Source organism: Girardinichthys multiradiatus, chromosome 14, assembly GCF_021462225.1.
Source record: "Girardinichthys multiradiatus isolate DD_20200921_A chromosome 14, DD_fGirMul_XY1, whole genome shotgun sequence".
Lineage (NCBI taxonomy): Eukaryota > Metazoa > Chordata > Actinopteri > Cyprinodontiformes > Goodeidae > Girardinichthys > Girardinichthys multiradiatus.
Window position 1 is genome coordinate 36,050,134 of NC_061807.1, and position 20,549 is coordinate 36,070,682.

Consider the following 20,549-nt stretch of genomic DNA (forward strand, 5'->3'; position numbering starts at 1 on the left):
CAGTCAGTCATTTTCTACCGCTTATTCCATAGTGGGTCGCAGGGAAGCTGGTGCCTATCTCCAGCAGTCTATGGGCGAGAGGCAGGGTACACCCTGGACAGGTTGCCAGTCCATCGCAGGGCAACACACAAACAACCACGCACACACTCATTCATACACCTAAGGGCAATTTAGAGCTACCAATTAACCTAACAGGCATGTCTTTGGACTGTGGGAGGAAGCTGGAGTACCCGGTGAGAACCCACACATGCACAGGGAGAACATGCAAACTCCATGCAGAAAGACCCTCGGACAGGAATCGAACCCAGGACCTTCTTGCTGCAAGGCAACAGTGCTACCAACTGCCACCATGCAGTTGGTAGCACTGTTGCCTACCAACTGCACCAAATGCATGATTACATTTGCTGAATAATATAAAACAAATACAACCATCATGCAGTAAACACCAATTTTGTGAAGGTTATACAGGGGTTAGACAATGAAACTGAAACACCTGTCATTTTAGTGTGGGAGGTTTCATGGCTAAATTGGACCAGCCTGGTAGCCAGTCTTCATTGATTGCACATTGCACCAGTAAGAGCAGAGTGTGAAGGTTCAATTAGCAGGGTAAGAGCACAGTTTTGCTCAAAATATTGAAATGCACACAACATTATCGGTGACATACCAGAGTTCAAAAGAGGACAAATTGTTGGTGCACGTCTTGCTGGTGCATCTGTGACCAAGACAGCAAGTCTTTGTGATGTATCAAGAGCCACGGTATCCAAGGTAATGTCAGCATACCACCAAGAAGGATGAACCACATCCAACAGGATTAACTGTGGACACAAGAGGAAGCTGTCTGAAAGGGATGTTCGGGTGCTAACCCGGATTGTATCCAAAAAACATAAAACCACGGCTGCCCAAATCACGGCAGAATTAAATGTGCACCTCAACTCTCCTGTTTCCACCAGAACTGTCCGTCGGGAGCTCCACAGGGTCAATATACACGGCCGGACTGCTATAGCCAAACCTTTGGTCACTCATGCCAATGCCAAACGTCGGTTTCAATGCTACGAGGAGCGCAAATATTGGGCTGTGGACAATGTGAAACATGTATTGTTCTCTGATGAGTCCACCTTTACTGTTTTCCCTACATCCGAGAGAGTTACGGTGTGGGGAAGCCCCAAAGAAGCGTACCACCCAGACTGTTGCATGCCCAGAGTGAAGCATGGGGGTGGATCAGTGATGGTTTGGGCTGCCATATCATGGCATTCCCTTGGCCCAATATTGGTGCTAGATGGGCACGTCACTTCCAAGAACTACCGAACCATTCTTGAGGACCATGTGCATCCAATGGTTCAAACATTGTATCCTGAAGGCGGTGCCGTGTATCAGGATGACAATGCACCAATACACACAGCAAGACTGGTGAAAGATTGGTTTGATGAACATGAAAGTGAAGTTGAACATCTCCCATGGCCTGCACAGTCACCAGATCTAAATATTATTGAGCCACTTTGGGGTGTTTTGGAGGAGCGAGTCAGGGAACGTTTTCCTCCACCAGTATCACGTAGTGACCTGGCCACTATCCTGCAAGAAGAATGGCTTAAAATCCCTCTGACCACTGTGCAGGACTTGTATATGTCATTCCCAAGACGAATTGACGCTGTATTGGCCACAAAAGGAGGCCCTACACCATACTAATAAATTATTGTGGTCTAAAACCAGGTGTTTCAGTTTCATTGTCCAACCCCTGTAGTTCTTATGGTTTATTTTGCAGGACCTGAAAATGCCATCTTGTTATGGAACACCAGTGTTCAAAATTAAACACATTATGAAATAAGTATCTACCACAATAATGATTTAATGTGACAATGAAACTGAAATAATTGAATGCATATTTAATTCAACTCATTATGAAATATTTCATTTTCCATTGAAAACCAGCTTTATAAAAGAATTTTTATATAACATTTTTACCCAATTGAAATTATTGAGGCCATTTATATGTAATTGCAGTTTTTTATTTCAAAATGTCATTTTTGTTTTAAAAACCATAAAAAAAGATTTTGCCCCATTTATTTCTTAATGTCACTTTAGTTTCCTGGCTACCTGCTCCCTTAGCAGCTACTGCGCCAGCATACATTTAAATTACAGTGAATGTTGCCTTTTAGATGTAGTGGGTGGCTCTTAAGAGAGCCATTGGGGTTGCAGTCAATCATTACTGGGTCTAGTGGGATGGTTCTGGTGGTGATATTGTAACAGAGCTACAGAACCACTGAGGGACAAATTGACACAGTGAAATATTGTCTCTTGTTCTGTTCAATTCGTACCTGGATGATTGATAAGCTGAATGATAAGACTGGTTGTATGGTGGATAACCTTGTTGATCACTTGATGTACACCGATTGGTCATCAACATACATTGACGGTTTGGAGCAACTAATGTTTGTTATTTAGAGCAACTAAAATGTGCTTAAATCCAGTGTTGTTGGGATTGCTAGAACTCAACTAAGGGGATTAGTACGATTTTATGAAAACGTCCTAAGGTATTGAATCAACCATGAGGGCCTTCAAACGAAACTAATTTTAACGTTTAGACCAAAGCTCCCTTCATCCACCAGATGTCGCTGGAGAGGCTGATTGAATAATAAACATTAATTTAATATATTCCTCAAAGCCTGGCTCATCCTGTTAATGAGCATCTGGAGTTACTAAATGAATGTTGCCCTTTAGATGTAGTGGGTGGCTCTTAAAAGAGCCGTTGTGGTTGTTGGTTAAACAGCAGCATTGTTTACTTGGAGCTGGTGTACTTGGTGACGGCCTTGGTTCCCTCAGACACGGCGTGCTTGGCCAGCTCACCGGGCAGCAGGAGGCGTACAGCGGTCTGGATCTCCCTGGAGGTGATGGTGGAGCGCTTGTTGTAGTGAGCCAGACGAGAAGACTCGGAGGCGATGCGCTCAAAGATGTCGTTGACGAACGAGTTCATGATGCTCATGGCCTTGGAGGAGATACCGGTGTCAGGGTGAACCTGCTTCAGCACCTTGTACACGTAGATGGCGTAGCTCTCCTTCCTGGTCCTCCTCTTCTTCTTGCCTCCTTTGCCGGTGGTGGTCTTAGTCACGGCTTTCTTGGAGCCCTTCTTAGGGGCAGACTTGGCGGGTTCAGGCATATTTCCTTACTGGGTTTTACAGCAACGAATGACTTGTTTGACGATCAGGCTGCTGATATACAGCAAGCATGCAAATAGATCTGTGGCGTCGCAAGGCTGTGATTGGCTGAGTAGGAAGTACCAAGTTTGAAAAGAAATCACGTGCTTTTTAAATGTTGCGCGCAGTGAAAGACAAAGACGCGGGAAATCCTCATGAGTCATTGTTCACAGCCTAACTGCTGCACATACAAGATGTGAATATCTTTTTTTTTTTTTAAGAAAATTATTCAACATAAGCAACATGAATGAAAGTGGGGAGTTCAGGAGCAGTTCAGCAGCACAGCATGAGGTAAAACTGAAATCATCTGAGTCCTGAAGAGTCAGATTTCTCACTAATAAACTACAGTTCACTTTAATGAACTCCACTCTGCTCTGAAAAGTATGATTTGCAGTAACACCTGAAACTTTGATGGAAGCTAGTGAGTTTGAATATTTCCATGCTGTCCTGCTGACTGTAAATTCATAAAAAAGCTCCACAGTTTCCAACTTTCTGATCAATGGCTTGTTTTCAACCAGATTTCAATTGGATTAAATCAACAAAGACTGACGTGAAAGCACACGATTCATATCAAATTAGATCTGTTGTATTTTTATGTTTTTCACATTTTGTTAAATGTTTTATTATCTCTTTGCTTATTGTTGAAAACCTATTTTATATTTGCAGATCAATTAAATGTGAGACTTTTCATCATATTTAATGAATATGTTTGATTGCTAGGCGTCTCTTAAAGAAACAAAATGTCTTCCTGCAAGAGCTGTGCCTCCATTGGTACCAATTCTGTACTATTTAATAAGAAGTACATTTTTGTGACTTTGGGTAAGAAAATGTTCTTTTAAAGGTATAAACTAAACGTTACCAAAAGCATCATTGTTGCCCAACGAGGCAAACTTTTACATCTTACATCAGCCAATTACGTCACTCATTAATTTAGCGCGAGGCGTGGTGGACAGCTAGCAGCTTTTAGCTTTTAATATCTGAAAGCTAGGTACATCTTCACTGAGGAAGCACATTGACAGCTGCAAGAGCACAGACTAGTGATCAGTGGATCCCAGGTGGGATCTAACTGAGCGAGTGTTTTGCACATCTGAATGGGCCAGCACTGACCAAGCAGCTGACAACCTCAGACTGGCCTTCATGCAAGCATTGCATAAATACAGCATGGATGAGTTCTTCTCGAAACTAGTCTATGTGACTGACAGAGATGCCAAACTTTGCCCCTTTTCCACTGGCTTGTTTCAGCCGGCACGGCTCTGCACCACTTGGTTTCGATCTACTCAGCACGGTAACACGGTTGTGTTTCCACTGACCCGCTGATGGCTGAAGCTATGGTGGCTGAAGCCCCGCCTCCAGCCATGAGTGTAGAGCGCTCTGTTGCTATTAATGTTACTGTGTTACATTGTCACATTTAAGTAATCTGTATGAAATAATAAAAATTAAATAGAAAATAAAAACATAAATAAACTAAATACCAATAATGTTATTAATATACTGTATATGCAAGAATGTCCCTGTCCAGGGTGTACCCCGCCCATAGACTGCTGGAGATAGGCACCAGCTTCCCCGTGACCCACTATGGAATAAGCGGTAGAAAATGACTGACTGACTGACTGACTGACTGACTGCAAGAATGTGTTATGTTTTTATGTTTAAAATGATCCACTAGAATAATTATCTGGGCCACAGCCCAGTCAGAACTTATAAAATAAGGCTCAGGGGTTCTGATGCGAGGGTTGTGGCAGGACAAGCAGAGAGGAGAGACGCTGCTGTCTGGATGGTGAAGCTCCAAAGTTTGCCTGAATATTCTGTGATTCAGGAAAGGAGATCGCAGCTTAAGGCAGGTACTGTGGACGACATTATTTTTCTGCAAAGCAACCTTAGGAGCATGGTCTAAATATTAGTGAGTAAACACCATAGTTAATCAAATAAAAAGTGACACTGGAATAAGTTTATTTGAGCTCTGAGGTATTTTAGGAGCCCAAAGTAGATGCTGCTGAAATAGTCTATGTCACGCACTCTAAGTTGTGAGTTTTATTCTTATACTGTCTTTGTTTAATTCAATGTAAAATCAGACAGTGGTTTCAAAAGAGGCTTGATTTGATGCATGTATTCAATGCATGCTGGTGTGAGTGAGTATTTGCGTTTGTGAGAGAAAGAAAAGGCCCTGCATCCGGCTTGTTACCCGCTGGTCATCTGTGAGCTCAGGGTGCACTGGCATGTGAGCATCAGGCAATGTGCTTTACTGCCTCTGATTTTAAGACAGTATTCCGCTGAAGCTACAAAAATAAAGCACTTTGTGACTAAGCACTAAATGAAAATGAACAGCTGTGTGTATACATTGTGATCACTCTATTGGCATTTTTTGAAAAGTGCAAGAGCTTCAACCAAGTACAGCGAACCGACTCTGACCACATCCTCGATTTCCTCATTGGCCATAACTTCCCCTATTCATCACCCTCTCAGCTGTGCAGTTCCTCATAATGTGTGAATGTTTAAGCAGATAAAGAAGTTATTCTCACACAGAGATGGTCAATAGCTGCTTGTTCTGCCTGAGCTGACCCTGCATGTTCTCTGGCTCTGCCTTCATGGTACGTCCACCTTCACTGCTTCAGTAAAATATATTGTAAAGTATCTTTTTGCAGTCTGTGGTTGTCAAAAAATAGAGAATATGTCATGCAGCAGCAAAATATATTAAAAGTTATTAAACTGCAATAAATTAGTGATTCTGAATTAATTCAGAGTTTAAATACATTTTGCATTTTCACTGTTTGGAGACATAAAGTATTTCACTTCCTCAATGTTATCTGTTGAATGTGAGGTTTAGTTACTTGGTTGTCATAATCTACAATGTTAAACTGTTGACACATCCAGAAAACACATTGAAGGGATTTCTGTTTAGATGTTGCTACAGCTCTACATAGAGTTTAACAGCCCATACAGGTCCTTCTCAAAATATTAGCATATTGTGATAAAGTTAATTATTTTCCATAATGTAATGATGAAAATTTTACATTCATATATTTTAAATTCATTGCACACTAACTGAAATATTTCAGGTCTTTTATTGTCTTAATACGGATGAGTTTGGCATACAGCTCATGAAAACCCAAAATTCCTATCTCACAAAATTAGCATATTTCATCCGACCAATAAAAGAAAAGTGTTTTTATACAAAAAACGTCAACCTTCAAATAATCATGTACAGTTATGCACTCAATACTTGGTCGGGAATCCTTTTGCAGAAATGACTGCTTCAATGCGGCGTGGCATGGAGGCAATCAGCCTGTGGCACTGCTGAGGTCTTATGGAGGTCCAGGATACTTCGATAGCGGCCTTTAGCTCATCCAGAGTTTTGGGTCTTGAGTCTCTCAACGTTCTCTTCACAATATCCCACAGATTCTCTATGGGGTTCAGGTCAGGAGAGTTGGCAGGCCAATTGAGCACAGTGATACCATGGTCAGTAAACCATTTACCAGTGGTTTTGGCACTGTGAGCAGGTGCCAGGTCGTGCTGAAAAATGAAATCTTCATCTCCATAAAGCTTTTCAGTAGATGGAAGCATGAAGTGCTCCAAAATCTCCTGATAGCTAGCTGCATTGACCCTGCCCTTGATAAAACACAGTGGACCAACACCAGCAGCTGACACGGCACCCCAGACCATCAGTGACTGTGGGTACTTGACACTGGACCTCTGGTATTTTGGCATTTCCTTCTCCCCAGTCTTCCTCCAGACTCTGGCACCTTGATTTCCGAATGACATGCAGAATTTGCTTTCATCCGAAAAAAGTACTTTGGACCACTGAGCAACAGTCCAGTGCTGCTTCTCTGTAGCCCAGGTCAGGCGCTTCTGCCGCTGTTTCTGGTTCAAAAGTGGCTTGACCTGGGGAATGCGGCACCTGTAGCCCATTTCCTGCACACGCCTGTGCACGGTGGCTCTGGATGTTTCTACTCCAGACTCAGTCCACTGCTTCCGCAGGTCCCCCAAGGTCTGGAATCGGCCCTTCTCCACAATCTTCCTCAGGGTCCGGTCACCTCTTCTCGTTGTGCAGCGTTTTCTGCCACACTTTTTCCTTCCCACAGACTTCCCACTGAGGTGCCTTGATACAGCACTCTGGGATCAGCCTATTCGTTCAGAAATTTCTTTCTGTGTCTTACCCTCTTGCTTGAGGGTGTCAATAGTGGCCTTCTGGACAGCAGTCAGGTCAGCAGTCTTACCCATGATTGGGGTTTTGAGTGATGAACCAGGCTGGGAGATTTAAAGGCCTCAGGAATCTTTTGCAGGTGTTTAGAGTTAACTCGTTGATTCAGATGATTAGGTTCATAGCTCGTTTAGAGACCCTTTTAATGATATGCTAATTTTGTGAGATAGGAATTTTGGGTTTTCATGAGCTGTATGCCAAAATCATCCGTATTAAGACAATAAAAGACCTGAAATATTTCAGTTAGTGTGCAATGAATCTAAAATATATGAATGTAAAATTTTCATCATGACATTATGGAAAATAATGAACTTTATCACAATATGCTAATATTTTGAGAAGGACCTGTGGAACAGTACATAACCCACTGCTGTGCAATGAAACAGGCATGAAATCAGAAACAGTAACATTCACTGTGTGGTCTGACTAAAACTGATAAATTGAGGCTGAAGGCAACCCTTATTTAAAATATAGTTTTATTTCCATATATTGTTTCCTGCATCTAACATACTTTATAATGCTATGTTTAGGGTCACGTTATGCAAGATGCTTCTGTTTAATCAGGCATCTTCTGTCTTCTTTTATGTTATGGCATTGGATATTTATATTAATAAAAAATGTATTTTCCAACCAGGATGATCCCATTGCTCCATCTGTATTTATTAAATACAAGAAAAACAATTGCCACAAAAAATAATATGTTATAAAAATATTGGATACTCCATAAAAATACTGTAGTACTTTTATAGAGTTAATTAACTGATGGTGTTGGCATTTGTTTGGGTAATGTAGCACAGATGTTGCACTGTTGTCTTGCATTAAGAAGGTCCTTGGTTCAAATGTCCCCCTGGGGGCATCTCTGCATAGAGTTTGTCTGTTCTTATCATGATGTTCTCAATGGGGTCTCTATCTGTCGCCCACAGTCCAAAAGTATCCATGTCAGGTTAAATGGTCTCTCTAAACTGCCCTGGATTGAGAGTGTGTGCATGGTTGATTGAACTTGTGATGGACTAATGTCCTGTCCTGGGGGCACCCTGCCTCTTGCTCAGTGACTGCGGCAGATAGGCACCAGCCCCTTCTCGAGATCCTGCTTGGATTAAAGGGTTTAGATGAAAGATCGAAATTTTTGTAGCTATTATGCTGTTGATAAATACTTAATAAGATAAACCATTACTAGACATTGTACTGGTTGTTAGGTAGTTACTGCAGATAAAAAGTTACCCTTGTACCAACAGCATTGCACAGCGACAGATGGGGGAAAGCCAGCACTGTGTAACTCTCAGCTCCATGCAGTCGAAAAACTCCAGTCATTCTGGCACTTTCTCTGATATCGCGTTGAAAGCACTTTAACCCATAGGAACGGTATGAATTGTAGCGTTTTTAAGGAGTTTGAAAACTTTAACTTTTTTAAATCTTGTTCCTCTTAACCGTTAACGTCTAAAAATAAATACAAATTACAAAACATCCGCTATCTCTACTAGTTAAATGTAAAATAAAAAATAAAATGAATGTCCTTATTAATTAAACTAGAAACTAATTACGGTTAGAATATTCAAAGCTCATAAATATTTTGTTTCACCTTCTTTCACATTCTTCACTATCTGTCAACTATTTTCAGGAGGAGGCTGATTTGATGAGATAAAAATTTAAAAGCAGATAAACGTTTTCACTGCAGCTCTCATCACGTTTTAAAGGGGACAGATCATGCTTTTAGATCCTTCCTTTTCACATTTACATCATTCAGTCTTGGTCTATATAAAGTGGAGCCGCAATGCTTTGGTCTGTATTCCTTGTTATTGTAGCTCCACAGGCTCCTCTTTCACCCTTGTTCTGAGGTGCGTTTGAGAGCATCTCCTTTTGGTGAGGTCTCTTAACAACCTGCCCCCCCTCCAGGTCAAGAAACTTCAACCAGTTCCACCATTTTCGTAGTTTAATAGCATGGATACAATTATCTAGTGGAGCAAAAACAAGACCAAAATGGCAAAACAATGCAAAACTGTTTATTTAATAATATTCAAAACACACAGTACAGTTGTGTCCTCCAGGAGCTAAAAGCAGCACACTGCGCTAACATAAGCAGAAGGCACCAAGCTACTGCTGTCAATATAATGGCCAGGGTGTCATATCAACACACAATAACTTAATGTCTAAAATAAAGTTTGCTGTCATTTTAGCGTTATTTGCAGCTCACCACTTTGTGTCTGTCGTTTCCATAGACAGAAGGAACTGACCCATTAATCAGATGAAGTCTTTCAGCAAATCCTTCTTGATACTGGTGGAGGTTGCTGAAGGCACTTGTCCTTGAAGTGGGAGAAACAGATATTTTCCCACTGATGTGGGAACATTTCTTTGAAAAATAAAATTTTCTCAAAGGTTCTGATGCTGGGGAATAGTGTAATGAATTGTGTGGGTGAAAGCACCCAACAACCGGACCGAACTTATCCTCTTTCAGTGTAGGCCTATTTGATATTGACTACAAAATCGCATCGATAAATAAATATGGCGGATATGCAAAACTGATCAGTTGGAGGTCCATAACCATATTTAGCTGTTTTAAAGGCAAATACTGTGACATAACAGTTGGAAAAATGTGACAGATTATAGAGAAAAAGGAACGGATTGAAAATTATGACCCAAACAGAATATAAAGATATCGCTGCAGCAGAGTCTAAATTCAGATTTTCTGCACTCCTACAGACTCTAAGTACAAAACAAATTGTATTTAAAGGCTGAAAACATGGATTTTGCATGAAATGTCCCTTTTAAAGCCAACTCAGATCAGGGTTAGTGATAAATCTCAGAGTTTCTCTCTTGGAAGTTTGACTTCAGACAAAACGTTCTGTTTTTCCTTGCTTAGAACTAGAAACGTTTAACTTCTGAGAATTTAAAGTGAATATATTGTTAAACCAGTTTAAATGGAGTTTTTAAAAATCTCTTATAATGTCTGTCAGTTATTATTACTGAGGTGAAACTTGTGACAAAAGGTTTATGAATCACTGATATAGCTTTCATTTATAGTTCAAAGACCTCATTGTGGGATCATTTGCAAACATTAATATAAAAGTTCACTGGTTAATTAATTTTTGACTCTCTGGTCAAACGATGCTTTAAAAAAGACCCTTGTTGCAGGCTGTGAGATTATTTGTATAAAAAAATGATATTTTTCCCTATTTTCCAACTCAGAACACCTTTTTGGGTTTTATCATTTAGATTTCCCTAAATCCTCACCTTCTCTGTTGTCTTTTCCAGTTCAAGCCTGATAGACCTGCAGATGAGCTGAAGATGTTCAGCTCTCACAGAGGCCATCAGTGGTTTTCTCTGCTGTCTGAGGTGCTCCTTCATGTGCTTCTTGGTCTCTGCCTTCATGGTACGTTTGACATCTGCTTACATTAAATAACAATAGATATTATCTGATATAGAGATGAATAAACTTCTTTTGCTTAACATTTAAATCTTCTGGATGCCTACTTTGTATGTTGCTTCCTTAGTTTAATTGTAAGCTAACACATGTGGTTAGACCATAGAAGATAAGCGTTAGGGTTGGCATTAAATTCAGATATGTTATACTCTCAGTATATGGAGACAGATCAGGACATGAAGCCTGACTGTTGTGTTTTGGGCATTCTTAGAGCAGACATGAAATCAGAAGCAACTCTGACCAGAGGTGATGAACACAAACTGAAGGCAGTCAGTGTAATGTGATGGTCTAAAATCTCTCCTATGTCCTTTTTTCTGCATCTCTCTTACAAATTATCCAAATTATAAATATTCTACAAGCTGTCTGTTTGATCAGCTGTTTTCTGTCCCAATAATTACAATTATTATACTAATTAAAGTTTGCGAACAAGAACTACAGGCTACTATTTCTGTGTTACAGTTATCAGTTTATATACAAATTTATTTAAAAAAAAACAAAAAAATGATTTTTCATAATTACACCCTGTTGTTTTTAATGTGTTTCAGATGTGGAGGCTTCTGGAGAAAAACAAGTTATTCATAGAAAAGTTGGAGACTCTGTGGAGCTTTCATCCAATTTACCAACAGAAGGAGTCAGCAGAGCATCATGGAAATATAAAAACTTAGCAGTGGCATATGAAAATGGTGTTATTACAAACAATCCATTTCAGGACAGAGTGGAGTTCAATAATGTGAACTTTAGTTTAACAGTGAGAGAACTGACCCTTCAAGATTCTGGTGATTTCAGTTTTACCTCAGCAACCAAAGACCAACAAAGACCTAAATTCATCATCACTCTGCAAGTTCATGGTAAGATGATGGTTCTGTTTACAACTTTTCAAAGAAATGGGAATAACTTGCTTATGATCTATTTATTTAGGTTATTTATAAACTACCCAAATTCACCAATAATTCCATAAATAGCTAATATAAAATCTGTTATTTCTGTCTAATGCTAAAGCTTCTTATTGACACACAGCGGCTGTTTAATTTGGAGAAGGGTTATTTTTTGTTATTAACCTTTTGATCAATTTGGATTTTCTGACTGAAATTCTGATAACGGCCAAAGCTTAAGATGAGAAACAAAATCTAAATCTTAGTGGAATAACTGTAATATAATTTATTGTGTATACACACATGGACACAATTGTTGGTACCCCTTGGTTAATGAAAGAAAAACCCACAACGGTCACAGAAATAACTTGAATCTGACAAAGGTAATAATGAATAAAAACGTTGTTTTTCAAACATGCTTCAACAGAATTATTTTAACTTCAGAATAGTCCAATGTTTTCCTCTTAGCCATTCTTGGGTGTTTTTAGTTGTGTGTTTTGGGTCATTATCTTGTTGCAAGACCCATGACCTGCAACTGAGACCAATCTTTCTGACACTGGGCAGCACATTTCTCTCTAGAATCCCTTGATAGTCTTGAGATTTCATTATACTCTGCACAGATTCAAGACACCCTGTGTCAGATGCAGCAAAGCAGCCCCAGAACATAACAGCGCCTCCTCCATGTTTCACAGTAGGGACAGTGTTCTTTTCTGCTTCATTTTTCCGTCCTTCTCAACATGTAGTTTGGCAAATTCCAGTCTGGCTTTTTTATGATTTGTTTTCAACAATGGTGTTCTCCTAGGTCGACTCCCATTAAGTCCACTTTGCCTCAAACAACGTCGGATGGTGCGATCTGACACTGATGTTCCTTGAGCTTAAAGTTCACCTTTAATCTCTTTAGAAATTTAACATGTCCCTTTGGTCGCGTTATTTTCAGGGGTACCTTCATTTTTCTCCAGGCCTGTTTCATGAGTTTATTTTTAAAAATAATTCTTTTGAAGCATGTTTGAAAAGCAATGTCTGACTTTCATTTGTTCATTTTCATAGAATTTTTATTCATTATTACCTTTGTAAGATTCAAGTTATTTCTGTAACCATTGTGGGTTTTTCTTTCATTAACCGAGGGGTACCAACAATTTTGTCCATGTGTGTAGTAGTTTAATATTGATGTTTTCATCCTAGTTACTGTGTTTAATATGAAGTTCAGATTTTAACTGTAAACACCAGAATAACTGGGTTTGAGTAGAAATCCTGAATGTAAGAAAGTTTATCATCTTATATTTTGGACCTTACTTTGGTGGTTGTGTAATTCTCAGAAACTCTCACTCTGTCTGTAAATACATTATCTATAGATGTAATGTCGTCGAGCAGTCACTCTCCTTCTCCCTCTGTTCTCACATCAGAACCGATATCTAAGCGGCCCGACCTGTTTTCCAACATCAGTGGGCCCGGCCTAAATGGATTCTGTACAGTTTTATCTGGACTGCAGAGCAGCTTCTCAGAGCAACATCACCTACATCTGGACTGTAGGAAACCAAAGATATAGAGGCCCTAAGCTGCAATACACTATCGGACCACAAGATGGAGACACCATATTCTCCTGCACTGTCTCTAATGTTGTCGGTGAGATGTCAGCATTTAAATCAGTGAGGTGTAGAAACAACACCAACATCCTCTCTAAGGAAGGTATGTATAGAAACATGAATCCTTCTGGTTGAATAAACATATTATGTTTTACTTACTTGTGTATCAGGTGCATTTTTGTAAATAAAATATAGGTCAGTTTTATCAAATATCAAACATAAAGTGCAAACAATGAACCACGTTAACAAGCAATTAAATTCTGAGAAAAAAGGGATATAATTACAATTTTTAAATCCTAAATATTGGTCTTTACCCAATGGTTGCTATCCATGTTGCTTTGAATGTGAACATGTGACTCCAGATGAAGATGTGCAGCCTGATTAACATCTTCACATTTATTAAAGAATTTTATACTTTTATTGACTGAACAACAACAATGTGACAACCTACAATAATCTGAAATGGGAACAGCCATCCTGTTTAATGTGTTTATACAATAAGGCAGATGCATTCAGAAGAGGACTTACGCATATTGGGGCCATGAGTGAAACAGAGGGAGGAAGAATTTAAATCCTACTGTTTGTATAGCTTATTGTTTAATCCTCTCAAATTTTCTCTTTCTGAGTCACTGTCACCTTAAGAGCGATACGATCTGTGCTGACCTGACCCATCGTGTCTTCTGTTGTAACTTTTTATCAGTGATGACTGCTTGGAAATGTCCAAATTTGTCTTAAAAAGAACTTTGTCTGCATATCTGTCTGTAGTTTGTTGTAACATAATCAAGAAAGCTTTAACCACTTTCTAATGACATTTATCTTAGAGAATTTCTCCAATACTTCCCACTTTTAAAAATGATCTTTAAAGATTCCCACAACAAACATTGTATTTGGAAAAAATTGTTTTAGGATTATCTATCTACTCCTCAGTTTATATATCTATCAGTTTATATACAAACTTATTTAAAAAAAACAAAAAAATGATTTTTCATAATTACACCCTGTTGTTTTTAATGTGTTTCAGATGTGGAGGCTTCTGGAGGAAAACAAGTTATTCATAGAAAAGTTGGAGAATCTGTGGAGCTTTCATCCAATTTACCAACAGAAGGAGTCAGCAGAGCATCATGGAAATATAAAAACTTAGCAGTGGCATATGAAAATGGTGTTATTACAAACAATCCATTTCAGGACAGAGTGGAGTTCAATAATGTGAACTTTAGTTTAACAGTGAGAGAACTGACCCTTCAAGATTCTGGTGATTTCAGTTTTACCTTAGCAACCAAAGACCAACAAAGACCTAAATTCATCATCACTCTGCAAGTTCATGGTAAGATGATGGTTCTGTTTACAACTTTTCAAAGAAATGGGAATAACTTGCTTATGATCTATTTATTTAGGTTATTTATAAACTACCCAAATTCACCAATAATTCCATAAATAGCTAATATAAAATCTGTTATTTCTGTCTAATGCTAAAGCTTCTTATTGACACACAGCGGCTGTTTAATTTGGAGAAGGGTTATTTTTTGTTATTAACCTTTTGATCAATTTGGATTTTCTGACTGAAATTCTGATAACGGCCAAAGCTTAAGATGAGAAACAAAATCTAAATCTTAGTGGAATAACTGTAATATCATTTATTGTGTATACACACATGGACACAATTGTTGGTACCCCTCGGTTAATGAAAGAAAAACCCACAATGGTCACAGAAATAACTTGAATCTGACAAAGGTAATAATGAATAAAAATTCTATGAAAATGAGCAAATGAAAGTCAGACATTGTTTTTCAAACATGCTTCAACAGAATTATTTTAACTTCAGAATAGTCCAATGTTTTTCTCTCAGCCATTCTTGGGTGTTTTTAGCTGTGTGTTTTGGGTCATTATCTTGTTGCAAGACCCATGACCTGCAACTGAGACCAAGCTTTCTGACACTGGGCAGCACATTTCTCTCTAGAATCCCTTGATAGTCTTGAGATTTCATTATACTCTGTACAGATTCAAGACACCCTGTGTCAGATGCAGCAAAGCAGCCCCAGAACATAAGCAGCCTCCTCCATGTTTCACAGTAGGGACAGTGTTCTTTTCTGCTTCATTTTTTCATCTGCGAACATAGAGCTGATTTGCCTTGCCAAAAAGTTCAATTTTGTCTCATCTGTCCTTGGGAGAGTCTCCCAGAAGCTGTGTGGCTTGACATGTAGTTTGGCAAATTCCAGTCTGGCTTTTTTATGATTTGTTTTCAACAATGGTGTTCTCCTAGGTCGACTCCCATTAAGTCCACTTTGCCTCAAACAACGTCGGATGGTGCGATCTGACACTGATGTTCCTTGAGCTTGAAGTTCACCTTTAATCTCTTTAGAAATTTAACATGTCCCTTTGGTCGCGTTATTTTCAGGGGTACCTTCATTTTTCTCCAGGCCTGTTTCATGAGTTTATTTTTAAAAATAATTCTGTTGAAGCATGTTTGAAAAGCAATGTCTGACTTTCATTTGTTCATTTTCATAGAATTTTTATTCATTATTACCTTTGTAAGATTCAAGTTATTTCTGTAACCATTGTGGGTTTTTCTTTCATTAACCGAGGGGTACCAACAATTTTGTCCATGTGTGTAGTAGTTTAATATTGATGTTTTCATCCTAGTTACTGTGTTTAATATGAAGTTCAGATTTTAACTGTAAACACCAGAATAACTGGGTTTGAGTAGAAATCCTGAATGTAAGAAAGTTTATCATCTTATATTTTGGGCCTTACTTTGGTGGTTGTGTAATTCTCAGAAACTCTCACTCTGTCTGTAAATACATTATCTATAGATGTAATGTCGTCGAGCAGTCACTCTCCTTCTCCCTCTGTTCTCACATCAGAACCGATATCTAAGCGGCCCGACCTGTTTTCCAACATCAGTGGGCCCGGCCTAAATGGATTCTGTACAGTTTATCTGGACTGCAGAGCAGCTTCTCAGAGCAACATCACCTACATCTGGACTGTAGGAAACCAAAGATATAGAGGCCCTAAGCTGCAATACACTATCGGACCACAAGATGGAGACACCATATTCTCCTGCACTGTCTCTAATGTTGTCAGTGAGATGTCAGCATTTAAATCAGTGAGGTGTAGAAACAACACCAACATCCTCTCTAAGGAAGGTATGTATAGAAACATGAATCCTTCTGGTTGAATAAACATATTATGTTTTACTTACTTGTGTATCAGGTGCATTTTTGTAAAGAAAATATAGGTCAGTTTTATCAAATATCAAACATAAAGTGCAAACAATGAACAAAGTTAACAAACAATTAAATTCTGAGAAAAAAGGGATATAATTACAATTTTTAAATCCTAAATATTGGTCTTTACCCAATGGTTGCTATCCATGTTGCTTTGAATGTGAACATGTGACTCCAGATGAAGATGTGCAGCCTGATTAACATCTTCACATTTATTAAAGAATTTTATACTTTTATTGACTGAACAACAACAATGTGACAACCTACAATAATCTGAAATGGGAACAGCCATCCTGTTTAATGTGTTTATACAATAAGGCAGATGCATTCAGAAGAGGACTTACGCATATTGGGGCCATGAGTGAAACAGAGGGAGGAAGAATTTAAATCCTACTGTTTGTATAGCTTATTGTTTAATCCTCTCAAATTTTCTCTTTCTGAGTCACTGTCACCTTAAGAGCGATACGATCTGTGCTGACCTGACCCATCGTGTCTTCTGTTGTAACTTTTTATCAGTGATGACTGCTTGGAAATGTCCAAATTTGTCTTAAAAAGAACTTTGTCTGCATATCTGTCTGTAGTTTGTTGTAACATAATCAAGAAAGCTTTAACCACTTTCTAATGACATTTATCTTAGAGAATTTCTCCAATACTTCCCACTTTTAAAAATGATCTTTAAAGATTCCCACAACAAACATTGTATTTGGAAAAAATTGTTTTAGGATTAACTATCTACTCCTCTTCTGCTTTGCAAAGCCAACATTTCAGGTGTCTAAAACAATATTTTATTAAGAAGAATGACTTCACTGTTTCAATCTATGTGTATTAGCTTTTAAGCTCCAGGAGTACACACGTGGATTCGTCATGTCCAGAATGAATATTGCGAGTATCGAGGAGTCTGGCTACAATAAATTCACTCTGTAGTTGTAACCAGATATTTACTGTATAAAAAGACACAGAAGCCATTTTGTTTCTCACTGATGTTAAATCAGACTAAACTTTTTCTGCTTTCGGTTATTTAAGATAGTGAAAGTTTTTGCTATTTGCTTAATAATGGAAGTTTGGTAAAGGAATTTCTGCCACAACTCTTTTGTACTGGCGAATCTCACTCAAACCGTGCATCCAGTAAAATGTGATTGTAAACTGCAAATGAACATTTAGAACTTTACATTTGCTATTTTTTGAAACAAACTAGCTTCCAGACATTTACTATTTGTTGTATGCAATGAGCTCCAAGTGTTTGAGGTTAGAAGGCCTCTTTACCATCAACCTCATCTTTAGCTCCCTTCACATATTCTCCATCATATTCTGGCCGGGACTCTGACTGGGTCACTTCAAAGTACTGGCTGAAAACTGGGTTTTAGCAAAGCAATCATGAGTTAGTGTTTAAAGACACCCGGATCACTTAGTAACCATCGTGGAAATTATATTTAACACTTATTTAACAACACAAACATATACAAATGTGTATTTAGTATTTGTTTTATCTATCAACCAGTGATTGCCCTCTGTTCCCTAATGGTTTTAAATCTGCCTCTATATTGTTGCAGGGTGTGGCTTTTCTCCCATCATATTTTGGGTCAGGCTGTTTATTGGACTTCTTGTTGTTCTATTATTGGTCTCACTGCTTCGCTTCAGAAATTTGAAGGGTAAGATATATATTTTACATACGGTCATTTATTGAAACTATGGATTGATTTATTTTGCTTTAACCATGTTTGTTTTTCCCACAGAAATATTTTGTGCCAGGTTTGTACAGCTCTCTCTCTTTTTATTTTCACGTTTTACAACATTTAAAATCAATAATAATTCCTTCATAAGAATGAAATGTAACCAATTGTTGCTAATAAGCATCTTTATTCATTCCAGGCTTAAACACAAGGCAACAGCTGACCAGGATCAGACTCAGCAACATCCCTGCTCCTCACCTCCTCCTGGTCAGTATTATGTCTTGCTTATTTTAACAGTCTTTGTGGTCAAACTGCATGGAAAAAAACCTCCACATACCTTTAAACTTTAAATGAGGCATGTGAAACTTTGTTTTAAACACTGACAGGTGATGCTTCTGTGTACAAAACCCTGAGAGGCTCAACAGATGCTGAGCAAGGTAGAGGACGAGCTGCTCATACACTCAGAAAACTGTTTGCCAGTTATGATTAAAGATGGTTTATGCTTATTTTAGGTGAAGCTTCAGATGAATACGTCCAACCTCAACAAGTTCCCATCAAGGATTGGGACAATCTTATTGACAACTAGTGGACACGATGCATCAGAAAAGTTCATTTCAATGACTTCTGTTGTCTAGTTATGGTGCATATTTTGATATTTAGAACTAAGGATGCTCTTCAACACACATGAAATGTGGCGTTACAATCAGAATGATTGTGTTGTGACTCGGACCTGAAGCTTTTTGATGGATAAAGTTTTATTATAACAAAGGTTAGAGACTAGGCTACGTTCCCACTGCAGGTCTTAATGCTCAAATCCAATTTTTAAAGAAATCAGATCTTTTTGTGTGGTCGTTCACGTTACTTTGAAAATGTTGTGGCTCCAAACTGACCCGCATGCGTAAAAGAACAATACGAGCGTTATCAAGCACAACAGTAAACACAGAGAAATAGGTGTTGTGGTGTATGTGCACAACAGAAGCCATTTATTGTCAGCAGGTGCTGTGTGGGAAATGAATAAGAGGAGAGTGAAACTCTCAGTTTTAGAGAGATCTGACTGTCAATTCAGCACAACGAACTGTATGGATGTGGAGACACAGCCAGCAATGGTGGGGCAGGATGTTAACAACTTTACAGAGACCGAGTTTATTCAGAACTTTATCATGTCGAGGGCAACTTTTAAACATATACAGGTCCTTCTCAAAATATTAGCATATTGTGATAAAGTTAATTATTTTCCATAATGTCATGATGAAAATTTAACATTCATATATTTTAGATTCATTGCACACTAACTGAAATATTTCAGGTCTTTTATTGTCTTAATTCAATTCAATTCAATTCAAAGATACTTTATTGATCCCCGAGGGGAAATTAGAATTCCAGTACAACCCATCCAAACATACATCATGACACAAGACAATGGGGGGACGGGTCACCGAGGCTTTGCTGCCCTCTCACAGGTGCTGCCCTTGCTAGATGAGAAAAGAGGCTACATTAGGTAAGTAGAGGGAAAAAAATCATATTTCACACTTTATCCTTAGCAGGATACAGTTTGAGATTGCAAAAAACCTCAGCACAAAGAAGCAACAAGTTGACAAAACAACATTATGCCGGGAACGGTGAAGGTGGTGTGAGGGGTGCATATGTTTATCTTGAGCATGTGTGTGTGTGCAAGTGAGTGTGTGCAAGTAAGTCCATGAAGCACTGTCACAGAGGCCATTGTCCTTGATGGTTCGTTGGAATGTACATCAACCGGCCACACAGTTCTGAGCAGGTCCACAGGTGTCCTCAGGGAAGGGAGGGGGCAGAGGGAGCAGAGCGTCATGTTTACATAACTTCCAGGAGAAGTTGAAGATAGCCAGCCATCAAGGCCGTGCAGGGGAGCCAGATTCAGAAAAACAATAATTATTTGGGTTAGGCTGACTCTTAATTTTCCGTCAGCCTTGAGAGTCTTGCTGGTGCTTCTCAAAGGCGAATCCAAACAGCCAAATTCCTGGTCTTTCTGCCAGATCCAAGCGAACAACTTTCTCCAAGATTTATTCCATTTCACCCCTGAGTCCAGGAACCGCAACCTGCCTGCGATCCTAAGGATCACATCCAGTCTGCGATTCAGCTCACGTAACATCTCAGTCTGAGTGTTGATCGCTCTGAAGATCCCATCATACATGCCAGGCAGCCTTACAATTACCAGAACAGCTGCTGACATTCTCCGAATTTCTCAATATGCCAGGTAACCACTGACTCCAAAAAGCAGAAATCCTGATATCAAACATCCAATTATATACACATCTTCCACATCCTCGACTGACTTTATCGACAAACACACAATCCTCCACTTCTGCCAGGAGTCCATCGTGTAGCCGGAGAAAAATGTCCCGTCCGGGCAAGTGGGCTCT

At 39.0% G+C, this 20,549-nt stretch overlaps 2 protein-coding genes across 2 annotated transcripts; one reads left to right on the forward strand and one right to left on the reverse strand.

The window, feature by feature from the left end:
* Window positions 1-2,724: 2,724 nt before the first annotated feature.
* Window positions 2,725-3,405, reverse strand: LOC124880482 (histone H2B-like). The gene has a single exon (XM_047385621.1). The coding sequence runs from the start codon at window positions 3,149-3,151 to the stop codon at window positions 2,774-2,776; it is 378 nt and encodes a 125-aa protein (XP_047241577.1). The 5' UTR covers window positions 3,152-3,405; the 3' UTR covers window positions 2,725-2,773.
* Window positions 3,406-3,431: 26 nt separating this feature from the next.
* LOC124880335 (CD48 antigen-like) lies at window positions 3,432-18,870 on the forward strand. The gene is given in 10 exon segments (XM_047385378.1): window positions 3,432-3,479; window positions 10,636-10,753; window positions 11,350-11,652; window positions 13,080-13,150; window positions 13,152-13,362; window positions 18,034-18,132; window positions 18,217-18,232; window positions 18,353-18,420; window positions 18,540-18,590; window positions 18,666-18,870. Coding segments are annotated over 10 exon segments (1,059 nt in total). The 3' UTR covers window positions 18,740-18,870.
* The last annotated feature ends 1,679 nt before the right edge of the window (window positions 18,871-20,549 follow it).

Bases quoted from the DNA above. Each gene is read 5' to 3' on its own strand.
- LOC124880482 (XM_047385621.1), bottom strand. From the start codon at position 3,151: ATGCCTGAACCCGCCAAGTCTGCCCCTAAGAAGGGCTCCAAGAAAGCC.